The 12,435-nt window shown below is 43.6% G+C and overlaps 1 protein-coding gene and 1 long non-coding RNA gene across 4 annotated transcripts in view; one reads left to right on the top strand and one right to left on the bottom strand.

Annotated features, from left to right (window-relative positions):
• LOC116647051 (caspase-12-like) overlaps positions 1-9,162 on the top strand; it is an 11,150-nt gene extending 1,988 nt beyond the window's left edge. The window contains exons 3-11 of the mRNA XM_032428188.1: positions 1,148-1,170; positions 1,685-1,695; positions 2,114-2,228; positions 2,632-2,805; positions 3,852-4,086; positions 4,704-4,850; positions 7,823-7,932; positions 8,319-8,439; positions 8,997-9,162. Of these exons, the coding sequence (XP_032284079.1) occupies positions 1,148-1,170; positions 1,685-1,695; positions 2,114-2,228; positions 2,632-2,805; positions 3,852-4,086; positions 4,704-4,850; positions 7,823-7,932; positions 8,319-8,417 (914 nt within the window). The 3' untranslated portion in view covers positions 8,418-8,439; positions 8,997-9,162. The remainder of the gene's footprint in view (positions 1-1,147; positions 1,171-1,684; positions 1,696-2,113; positions 2,229-2,631; positions 2,806-3,851; positions 4,087-4,703; positions 4,851-7,822; positions 7,933-8,318; positions 8,440-8,996) is intronic.
• The window catches only part of LOC116647053, a 148,330-nt gene that overhangs the window by 19,148 nt on the left and 116,747 nt on the right, over positions 1-12,435 (bottom strand). The gene's annotated exons all lie outside the window — the stretch shown is intronic.

The raw sequence follows: 12,435 nt of genomic DNA, 5'->3' as shown, positions 1-12,435 counted from the left end.
AATCTGATGGGAGAGTAGCAAATTAGGGTACATGGTAGGAAAAGCTGTTATGGACTCAGGCTGAAGCTACCATACTACTCTGGGCCTTTTTTCTATTTGCAATAGAAAGCCTTTAGAAGTATTTAATGGAGGAGTGATAAAGAAGCATAGCATCAGAAAGGCCAAATGTATTCAAATATTTCAGTTAAGAAATAATAGCTTTTAGGCTGGGGTTATACTAACAGAGAGGATGACAAGTGGTGACATCTGATCTCTTTTGGAGGTAGAGTCAACAAAAACCATGGATGGATAGGCTGTGGGCTAATGCAGGAAGAAGAGGAATCAGGATGAATCTTGGTTTTGGTTGTCATCCAGGTGAAGGTTATGACTAACTGAGGTAGAAGAAAACTTGTAGTTGAGGGAAAACTCAAGAGAAACAGATCTCTAGGCATGGACAAATATTAGGAGTCCTTCCCTGTACATGTTCACTTTGATGTGTGTAGTACATCCCAGGGTAGACATTGAATACACAGGTGGATTCAACCCAGTTGTTCACAGAAGAACCAGGCCTAGGAATAGCTCTGGGGATTCAGGAGCATGTAGACAGTAGGTAAGATGATGTGCCTGATGAGGCTGCCTGGGCAGAGGTGACTCACAGAGGATAACAGAGGGTCCAATGTAGAAAGACCCAACTTTTAGACGTGTGGCAGGAGAGCGAAAGCCAGCAGCTTGAGGAAGAATGGCCATAACACACAGCATCACAGAATCCTGGAGAACACTGTTCAAGGAAGGAAGAAGATGCGTTCTGCCAGATTAAATGCTGGAAAAGCAACAAATGGTCAGTGGGAACTTTGATCACAAGGATTTGAGGGTGAGAGTGACAGCCAGGGTGTGTTGCACACAAGAACAAAATGACAGTTGAGAAAGTGGGAACAGTGCAGCAGGGCACCACCTTTAAGGAGTTGTGCTGAGATGTGGACTCGGGACAACAGCCGAAGGGGAAGGGCATGGAGGGGAGGTGTCTGTGAGACAGAGGGGTGTGAAGGCACATGATATGCCATGGGGAGAACATAGCGGGGGGAAGAGGGAGACACGGATGGGATGGGGCTGAATAAAGGCCTGAGTCAAGTTCTTGCGGGTGAGAGGAATTGGAATTCAGGGCACAAAGAGAGTCATTTAAGACAGGAGGAAGTATATTCCTTCCTCTTACTGGGGAGGACAGTAGATGGGGAGAGATGCAGGCAAATTAACAGATTGCTTGGTTCAAAAGATGAAATCATTCTTACACAAAAATACTGGAAGGAACAGAAGGCTGGTTTCCCTCTGGAAAAACAAAAAGCAGGAGAAGGTGGCAGATACCTGGTGGCTATTTTCAAGTATCTGAAGGTAATGATTCATTAACAAGCAGTTATAAACTTTTAATCTGTGCCAGACTATCATTCTAGATGCTGGAAATACAAAAATTAAACACACCTTCCCTGTCCTAATTAAGCTTACCATACAGTAAACACAATTAAGATAAAATATAATCATTGTTTTTCTGGGGGCATTTACATAAAATAATCGAAACACAAGGTAAGATATTTTGAAGCCACAGAAATACTCATGAGCTTTCAGCGGGAAAGGAATTAGACATTTTTCTGGATGGTGCCAGTGCAGGAAATACATACCAATGCTTACAAGGTTCAGGCTTTGGGATCCTCAGAACTGTTCAGAGTGCTTTAGAACACTGCAAGGTCCCCGTTAGTGGAGACATTTCACTAGTGGTAATAACAACACAGTAGGGATACTGTGAGTGGAGTTCAGATATCTGAATGATGACTTGACCAGGCCAGATGAGCATGAGGCCTCCTTCCAGATCTTGGGTACTGTGCTTATGTGAGTCTAATGTGCTGGGTATGAAAGATTAGCCCATGTCATGACCACTGACAAAAACAGAAACTGGCGGTGGGGTCAGCAAGAAGCAAAAAGAAAGAGGGACTACTCAAGATTTTTGTTTTTGTCATTTTTTATACAAAATGGTTTTCTTGTTATATGAAGCTTTTTGAAGGGATGGCAGTAAGCATTGCCAAAGAATGAGAGCCCGGTGAAAAGATCTCCGTGACTGCAAGGCAGGGGGTGCTACTCCCTAAAGAGTTATTTTTTTTTCTGTCATAGTCATTCAGGAAATCCAGGCTTCCCAAGTGGACGTGCTGAAGCTGTGTCCCTGTAAGCATTCTCAGGGACTGAAGACTGTGAGAGTACACGAGGTAACACCCCTTGGAGTCGGAGCACACAGGACCGTCCACTCACACTGCATCCTGGGAACCCGCTGGGAATTTCAGTCCTTGGTACAGATGCCTGTGGATCAGCCCACAAGGCACAGGATGTTATTTAATCATGCCATCTAATTAAGTGGCCCTTCCATCAGATTTCCTGTCTGTTTCAGCCCGTCCTCCAACATACTTGAAACTCCTCCCCACCACCGAACCAAAGCCAGGTTCCCGGAGTGCATGCTCAGCTATTGTACATGCTTTCAGTCTGGAGTCCTGTGTCTTTCTGCCTGAGTACCTATTTCCATCCCCAAGTCCTCCAGCCATCCAGTTTTGTGTGGACTTGGGAGGCAAAAGTGGGGAGGCCACATGTAACTCACCCTGTGTCTGTTATTTGCAGATATATCCAGTGATGGAGAAGGAGGGCCGAACACGCCTGGCCCTCATCATTTGCAACAAAAAATTTGACTATCTTTCTGAGCGAGAAGGCTCTGAAAATGACATTTCAGGGATGCAAGGCCTGCTTGAAAACCTTGGATATTCGGTGGTTATAAAGGAAAATCTCACAGCTCTGGTAATGGCCCAGGAGAGTGGGATAAGCTTCCTTCCTCCCCTTTCCTTCTTGGACTTCTTCCTTTGCAGCTGGAAGAACACAGTGCACGTTACAGGAATTCTCTTTCTCCAGAATAGGCATCCCTGGGTTTCAGCCTCTTCCAATGCACATTTTTACAGCAAAGATTTATAGGGTAGTATTTTGCTAAAAATGTTGGATCTTTCTAATGCTCTCAGTTTGGGAGGCACTGATGACTTGATAGTCTATGTGAGACACAACTCTGAGGCCTTTTTAATTTCAATATTATGTGTCTAAATGTAAAGCCAAGTATGCAGTCAAAAAAAAAAAAAAAAAAAAAGATTGTGAGCACACACATACACACAAAGTTGTGATCCTGTCTCTGCCAAAAAATTTCTTGGGTGATTTTGGACAAACCATTTTAAACCTCAGAAGAAATTTGTTAAGTGTCTCTACTTTATGTCGATAGGAAACAGTCCCTTACTCTCTGTCTCACTCTTTTTTAATAAAAACTTAGGGGAACCCCAACATGTAATACAGATGAAAGCAAAGCCTTCCGGTGGGAGAACTGCCACCTCACGTGCCCCTCCTTATACTCCACCTCCCAGCACCTCCCCCAGCCTAAAACCTCTACTGAAAACCACTGGGCTACACACTGTATGAAAAATCCGCTAGGGGTGCCTGGTTTGAGCATCCTACTCTTGGTTTCGGCTCAGGTCATGATCTCAGCATCCTGAGATTGAGCCCTGTGTTGGGCTCTGTACTCAGCATGGAGTCTGCTTGAGATTCTCCCTCTCTCTCTGCCCCTCCCACAACTCTCTCTCTCTTTCTCTCTCTCAAATAAGTAAATAAATCTTAAAAGCAAAACAAAACCCTGCTAACCTTTACATTCTATATGTTTAATTTTCTGGTTTTATGTCAGAACAAAATTTCTCTTACAATTCCATTCTGTCCAAACCGTCTGATTCCTTAAAGCCTGCTCCACCTACTATTTGAGTACAAACTGTAGATGGAGAGCTCCTAGGTAGTGACTCCAGAGATTCTTTCAGGAAATGAAAACGGAGCTGAAGAACTTTGCCACCCGCCAAGAGCACAGATTCTCCGACAGCACGTTCCTGGTGTTCATGTCCCACGGCACCCTAGACGGGATCTGTGGCACGAAGCACAGAGATGAAGAGCCGGACATTCTTCCCGATGACACCATCTTCCAGATTTTCAACAACCGTAACTGCTGGAGTCTCAAAGACAAGCCCAAGGTCATCATCACACAGGCCTGCCGAGGCAGTGAGTTGGGGTTAGGGGACCCAGGGTGGGGCCAGGCATCTTTTTCTATTCGCCTAGCAGCTAGCCTTTGTTTTCCCAGGGATGGGTGACAGAGACAACATTTTAGAACTGCACTCAGGTCTGGGCCAGAAAGAAATTAAGTCTGGGGGCGCCTGGGTGGCTCAGTCATTAAGCGTCTGCCTTTGGCTCAGGTCATGATCCCAGGGTCCTGGGATCGAGACCCACATCATGCTCCCTGCTCAGCGGGGAGTCTGCTTTTCCCTCCCCCTCCGCTGCTCTTTCATGTGCTCACACGCCCGCTCATTCTCTCTCTCAAATAAATAAATAAATAATCTGAAAAAAAAGAGAGAAATTAAGTCTGTATCATTTTTTAAGAAGTGTGAAGCACACCAGAATAATAATGAAAGTCCTGATCCTTTGGGACAAGGTCATTCTAAACGTAAGTGGGCTCTATATGGGTCCCAGTCAGTGAGTTGGTTTTTCTAGTAGTGACATACTTGCATTTTTAATAAATTCCATACTGGAATGTACTGAAGTAAGGGTAGAATGGTAGAAGAGATTTTGTGTGTGTGTCTGTGTGTGTAACTTCTTTCATAAGACAAGGGTGTGTCTTCCAGGAGGTGATGGGGCCGTCTGGGTGACTGATGTGGGAGAAGCGTTTGCGTGGACATATTACCAGCCCTTGCGGCATTATATCTCCAGTGATGCCATAGAAAAGACCCACGTGGAGAAGGACTTCATCGCTTTCAAATCTTCGACTCCACGTAAGTGACTTTAGAGAGCAGTCTCTCAATCTCCTATCAGTTTCCAGATCACAGGCCTGGCTATGATCCTACCTGATCACTAATAGAAGAACATTTCTTCTCTAATAATAGGCTTTATAGAGAAGAGGTTTAAAATATTGAGATTATTTTTATAACTCGAAAGCTGGAAGTCTTGATTTTGGAGGAAACTTTCAAAGTAAACCGGACTTTCGTGAGGATCCGAACTTAAAATAGTGTAACTATAAATAAATGAAGAGTTGTTTTTGTTTGTTTGTTTGCTTGTTTACTTAATATAGCAATGGCACAGAAGTGTATTTTAGTCCCATGGTTTGGTCCACCTGATCATCTACTAGCAGTTAAACAAGGCAATCAAGTAACACTGTAATACTTGCTTCACACATTCTAGAACCTCTTGGCTGGTTATTTGAATCTAGTCTTAAAAATTTAGTTAACATTCAAATGCCTGACTTCAGTATAATGGAGACAATGACTGAAAATCCTTCTTTGGCAGGAAAGACATAGTAAAAGATAGAAACAGAAGATAATGCTTGATCACGGTCAAACCTGTGGGAAATCTATTTAACGGTCATCTATGGTATTGTTTTATGAGTGATTTACAGAACCCAGGCAATTTCCAGAATCTAGTTTACACAAGTCACAGTTCTTTTTAAGAATTTTATTTGAGAGAGAGAGAGTGAGCACAAGCAGGCGGAGCAGCCTCCCCACGGAGCAGGGAGCCCGACACGGGGCTCGATCCCAGGACCCTGGGATCATGACCTGAGCAGAAGGCAGAGGCCCAACCAACCACCAAGGCGCCCCACACAAGTCACAGCTCTAAGTGCTCTGGTGTAGTGATTACAAACCTGGATGTCACAGAATGTCATTACATGTAGAGTTCCGATTCGTAGGTCCAGGGGAGGGCCTGAGATTCACTGGCCCAGGAGGATGCTCTGAGTCTAGTCTGGGGAAACAGGAAACAGGCCGTGTGGGAAACACCCATTCCATACCTGGAACAGCTCTACTTTGTCTTACATGTTGGAGTTTGAATAAAGTTTTATTGGAAAGAAGAGCTCTCTACTTTTAGCTACTAAAGAAGTTAAAAAGGCTTATCCAGCCTGATGTATGCTCTAAGAGACTGTTTAAGTTAAGGGCATGAAGTCTAGTGTGTGTAATTCCTCCATTCCTTTCTGTACGTGTAACGGTGAGCGGAGACACTGTTCCAGGGCATATGACGCCCAGCTGAGGCCGACGTGCTTGCTGAGCCTACGGAGGGACGAGCAGAGGGGCAGAGATGGACTGAGAGGAAGGTACCACCTCACACAAGCACACAACAACTGTCAACCCCGTTATGTGCTTGCAGGAAGAATGTGTTGAAAAATGGACTTAACTGTGTCAATAGTAAGAGAAGGACATTCCAGACGGAAAAAGCAGTGTACACAGAGAGCCTGGGAAAGAGAGGAGCTTGGGAAACAGGGCCAGTGTGTCTGGAGCACCGAGCCAGGGGCCAGTACCAAGAGAGAGGATGGAGGGGCAGGCAGGGGCCGTATAACTTGAGGCCTCATATGTCAGGGAAGGATTTGATCTTTTATGTTGACATGCTTTATTACTAATATTACTTTACAGTAATAGTAATAGGAAATTTTGGTGAAAAGTACATCATGAAATGATAAGACTGACATTTTTAGATGACCACTCTGGGGGTTCTGTGGGGAATGGGTTATGGTACAGCAAGAGGCGATATGGGGAGGCAGGTTAAAATGTGACTGCAGTATCATGGGCCACAGGTGATAATGCCAGTCTTGGGAAGACATAGCTGTTGAATCCAGAAATAATTAGTATGTAAAATTTGTATGATCCGGTGTTTAGTGGATATGGCAGGTGAACAGAAGGGGTGACACAGGGGACTCGAGGTCACCAGGGATGATTGTGGTGCCTTCATTAAAATGGGAATCTTGCAAGAAAGTGTGAAATGCCTTCAGCATACTTCAGGAGGAAAAGAGGAGAGTTACAAGGCTGTATATTTGAGAAAAGAGATCGGCATCAGGATTTGGGGAGATGCTTGCCTAGGGATTATCTTTAATGTTCTAACAATGGACAAAATGATCCACGAACAGAGAACAGATTGAGAAGACATCCCAAAGCGGAGGCTTGAACTGGAGAGACGGAAGTCCCAGTCTGCAGAGTGGATCCGAGAGTATGGTTGGAGTATAAGAAAGCAAAGTAAGACGAGTATGTGTTGTCAGAGTTACCCAGAAAGAATCTATGGGAGTTATGGCCAGTTTCTGATTTGAATGAGGGATCAGGTACAGGTGAGGCTCAGTAAGGGACCGTGAGGTTTAATGACCCGGAGGCCAGGCTGGCCGGGGAGGGGGAGCTCTGCGTGAAGATAATGCGGTAGGCAGACAGCAGCCCGGGGTGAGCGGGCTAGGAGCCTGTGAACATGGTGAGTGAGACAAGCCCGAGAAATGTAACTACGAAAAGGAAGAAGAAACAGGGAGGCAGCTGCAGGTAAAGGGACGGACAGGGGACGACCGGCTGTTTGATCACGCTGCAACGGTGAGGAGAAGCAGAGGCTCAGACAACGTGCGTGGTGAAGAAGTACGGGTACAGTATTACAGGAGCACACAGTGCGGATGGTGAGGAGGGCCAGACTCAAGGCATCGCGAGATCTAGATTCTTTTTTTGATTATATAGTAAGTGCTGAAAGGAATTCTGTTCTCTTCCACTTCCTGCAGTAGTCGGGGGGAGAACTTTGGCTCTGCCTGGGAACACGCAGGGCGTTCTCAACTGAGGGCCCGCGACGGTTTTCTCTGCGCCTGCTGTGGAAACCTGACACCCAGCTTTATCCAGATTTGTCTCTCTCTCCTCCAAAGCATCGAAATCAAACCGTGTCCAAAAGCTATGGCTCTAAGAGTCCTCCACACTTATACGAAGGCCACATCTCCCAATATTTCAATGCCTTTTATTTGCAGATAATGTTTCTTGGAGAATGAACACAGAGGGCTCTGTCTTCATTTCCCAACTTATCTACTACTTAGGAGAGTATTCTTGTTGTCACCATTTGGAGGAGATTTTCCGAAAGGTAGGGTTCTTCTTGTCTTTTCACTGTTATGCCCTGGAAAGCTGTGCAACCATTTTTAAACCCTTTTTTGGGAATCCTGAAAGATCTTAAGCCGTCGTGACACCCCTTCCGGTACCCCAGGTTTGCTTAAAGAGGAGGTTTTTTTGAAGTACCGCATGGAACCAGAGTGAGTTTCTCTGACTCTGATAGCCTTGCTTATTCAGAAAATGCTTTTGATGATACTATTTTGTTCATGTATGCACTATAGCCAAGGAAAAGCTAAAAATTTCTTCTGTGTATACTACCTGGCCACAGCCTTAATACACTCCATAAATTTTCTTACTCCTGAGAGAGAAGTCCAGATTTCCCTCTTAGGAAATCTCTGACGATTTTCTTTACTACCTTAGGTTCAAAATGCATTTGAGAAGCCAAATACAATGATCCAGATGCCCACGATTGAGAGATTATCCATGACACGATATTTCTACCTCTTTCCTGGGAATTGAAAATCCATATGAAGCATCTCAGGTAAATGTCTCCAAGAAACGGATTTGGGTGCTCCCTTCTCAGAGTCTGTACATATAATCTAGAGTGGAGAGCGGGAACGGAGAGCAACTGCCCACTACTCAGTCTCCTCTGCATTTTCTTAATGGCCCTAGGTAAAACCCTGCTTTCATTTGAAATTATCAGAAATTGTAAGTCTAATGGTAGCCAGCTAGAAAATTCTTTAGTCTTCATGTCTCTCAATGACCTACATAGTGAGTAGAAAATATTTTGTTCCGATGAATGCATAAAACAATTGGCCTTGCATAGACAGCTGACATGTGGCTTCCTCCCCAAGAAGTCAGCTGGGCCAAGTCTCATTCCTTCTCTATGTATGATGAGGCCCACCTGGACCACAGGGTTAACTGATGGCTGTTGGGTCTGTGCTGAGACAGTGAGGCCCCCGTGCAGATCCTCCCCTTTGGGGATGATGGGCCCATAGCCCTTCTGTGAAGGCACACCTCATAGTAGAGATTAGTTCTATTTATATCTTACCTCCAATAACACCTTTACTTATGTTTTCTTCTCTCTAATTTTTCCAGGAAAATTGAGCCCTTCCTTTCTCTGTGAATCTACTATTTTAAAAGGTTAACATTTAATCGTGAATATTTTTCTACCGAACTTCCCACTTGCCCACCCTCAGCCAACGCCAAGCTAAAACCACGGTCATACCGTTGCTGAGTTAGCGCTTAATAAATTTTTTTAAAAATAATGTTTGTTTTCTCATTTTATTGTAGAAGTAAATCACTTTCACTGCAAAACAAAGTTTAAGTATAGGAAAACATAAAAAGATAGTTAATGCATAAATAATATGATTACATTAATAGGAGTCCTGATATTAAGCAATGATTATATTGTTGGGATGAAATCTTTGTCATAGAGGGTCAGTCATTTATTGTCCATTTGAGATAATGTTACTAATATTTGACTTGGAACTCCCACATTTATATTTATAGACTGGGTTCTCATTTATTTTGATTTATTTCTAACTTGGCCATAGGATATTTTTAATAATATTTTGTAATGAACTACAAGTAGTATTTTTTTTGAACCCTAGAATGTCAAAAATCTTTTATCTCCGAGTTCATTTATAAGTTCACCTAAAAACATATATCTATATCTATATCTATATCTATATATATATATATATTTTAAGATTTTATTTATTTGTCAGAGAGAGAGAGTGCACGCACGCGAGCACAAGCAGGGGGAGCTGCAGAGGGAGAGGGAGAAGCAGGCTCCCCACTGAGCAGGGAGCCCGATGCGGGGCTCGATCCCAGGACCCTGGAATCATGACCTGAGCTGAAGGCAGACGCTTAATGACTGAGCCACCCAGGTGTCCCCCTAAAAACATATAAAGGCCAGTGTGAATTTATTCCTAAGTAGTAATTTTTTTAAATTATCAGAATGTAATGAGATACCACCTTACACCAGTTAGAATGACAAAAATTAACAAAACAGGAAACAACAAATGTTGGCAAGGATGTGGAGAAAGGGGAACCCTCTTACAATGTTGGCGGGAATTCAAGTTGGTGCAGCTACTTTGGAAAACAGTGTGGAGGTTCCTCAAGACATTAAAAATAGAGCTACCCTACGACCCAGCAATTACACTACTGGGTATTTATCCCAAAGACACAGATGTAGTGAAAAGATGGGGTACGTGCACCCCAATGTTTATAGGAGCAATGTCCACAATAGCCAAACTGTGGAAGGAGCCGAGATGTCCATTGACAGATGAATGGATAAAGAAGATGTGGTCCATATATACAATAGGATATTACTCAGCCATCAGAAAGGATGAATACCCACCATTTGCATCGACATGGATGGAACTGGAGGGGATTATGCTAAGTGAAATAAGTCAAGCAGAGAAAGACAATTATCATATGGTTTCACTCATATGTGCAATATAAGGAATAGCACAGAGGACCGTAGGGGAAGGGAGGGAAAACTGAAGGGGGAGAAATCAGAGAGGGAGACAAACCATGAGAGACTCTGGACTCTGGGAAGTAAACTGAGGGTTGCTGAAGGGAGGGGGATTGGGTAACAGGGTGATGGGCATTAAGGAGGGCACGTGTTGTGATGAGCACTGAGTGTAATATGCAACTAATGAATCATTGAACACTACATCAAAAACTAACGATGTACTATATGGTGGCTAACTGAACATTATAAAAAAATTTAAAAAAATAAAATTGTATTTTTAACAATGAAAAAATTATCAGAATGTTGATTTTTTTAAAAAAAATTACCAATAGGGGCGCCTGGGTGGCTCAGTTGGTTAAGCAACTGCCTTCGGCTCAGGTCATGATCCTGGAGTCCCGGGATCGAGTCCCGCATCGGACTCCCTGCTCAGCGGGGAGTCTGCTTCTCCCTCTGATCCTCCCCCTCTCATGCTCTCTGTCTCCCATTCTCTCTCTCAGATAAATAAATAAAAATCTTTAAAAAAAAATAAAATAAAATAAAAAAATAAAAAAAATTACCAATACATATCTGTATCTGTATATTCATTATTTTAACATTCAAACTGCAAATGAAGGCCAATTTATATAAGCACTAAAAAAAAAAGCTTTACTTTGTTTTAATCCTGGGAACAATATGATTATGTAAAAATATCCCTTTAGAATGGAAAGTTATAAAGAGGGAAGTGAAAAATCATGTGTTCCGTGAAATGATTTATGTTCCCTTTCCTCCATCCTGCTGTCTCTCTCTCTCCCCACATATACAAACTCACAGATGTATTTAGAAACATAACCATGTAAGATACTCTGTGACCTGCACTTTCCTTTTTTCAAAATAACCGCCGAGGATTCTGATGAGTAAGGCAAGCAGCGTGAGCCTGTGAGGGCAGGGGAAAGCCACCCAGGGCTGACTGGGGGGTGGGGGGGTCTCCGAGGTGTCCTCAGGCTGTCCCTTCTGTCCTCGTCACTGAGCACCTTGTATCTCAGAGAGCACGTCTTGGTCAGAGACGCCGTTGGAGTTGCAGCTCTTACTGGTACCGCGAGCAGCCCTCCAGCCAGCAAGAAAGAGGAAGACACAGAAGACTCAGGCCCCTCCCTTTCAGGGAGCCTTCTCTTCCTGGAAGCCAAGAACCACCACTGAGTCCCCACAGAGTAAACTCAGGGCAGCACAGAAATGGTGAAGTGAAGTGTTTGTTCTACGTGGCCAAAGGCCTAGCTAAAAACATGCAGTTTCTATCAGGAAAGGGGGGAAAAAAACAGATACTGGGGCTCTTCGACGGTCTCTGCCAGAGATGGCTTCCATATCTGATGGCTGTCTAATATTCTATTTTACGGAGGTATCAGAATGCATTTTACTATGTTAGGGAATTTCCAAATTTATTATTATCTTACACAGTTTTATAATAAATAAATTTCCTCATAAATACATCTTCAAGTTTCTCTCTGATAATATTACTGGATTACTCTCAGAACTAAAATGACAGGGTCCAAAGCATTAAAATTTAAATCTTCTAAATAGGGTAGTGCTAAAAAAATTGTCCAAATGTGCACTCCCCTTGAGCTGAATGTAATATGGCCCATTTTCCTATATTTTCACCAGCATGATGCATCATCTATTTTGTTCATTTATCAGGCCAAAATCCAAATTACTCTAATTTTTGTTTGCTTTCAAACTTGGTTAAGCATCCTCTCCCATGCTTATAGGTCACTGTATACAAGTTAAATGTTAGCTGGGGCTTCGTCTCGGTCCACCAGCTCTGAGTAGGGCGGCCATAACCTTCCAGGAGCTGCTCGCTGGGCCACCGCTTTGGCTTCAAGCCCTGCCAGGGCTGCTTCTCTTACCTGAAAGGCACAACCTTACTTGAGAATCTGCTCACCCCTTTGCCTGAACCGATCAGCCTTCTCATCCCCACGACGACCTGACTTGCTACTGCCCTTCTTGGGGCATCCACTAAATGAACACCTTATCAGCAGCCTCACTGCTCTAAACGAAATAGCCAGCCTTGTCCTGCTTCTGATA

Source organism: Phoca vitulina, unplaced genomic scaffold (genome assembly GCF_004348235.1).
Source record: "Phoca vitulina isolate PV1807 unplaced genomic scaffold, GSC_HSeal_1.0 scaffold38, whole genome shotgun sequence".
Classification (NCBI taxonomy): domain Eukaryota; kingdom Metazoa; phylum Chordata; class Mammalia; order Carnivora; family Phocidae; genus Phoca; species Phoca vitulina.
The sequence above is the reverse complement of the archived record's forward strand: the minus strand, read 5'-3'. Positions and strand labels throughout refer to the sequence as shown.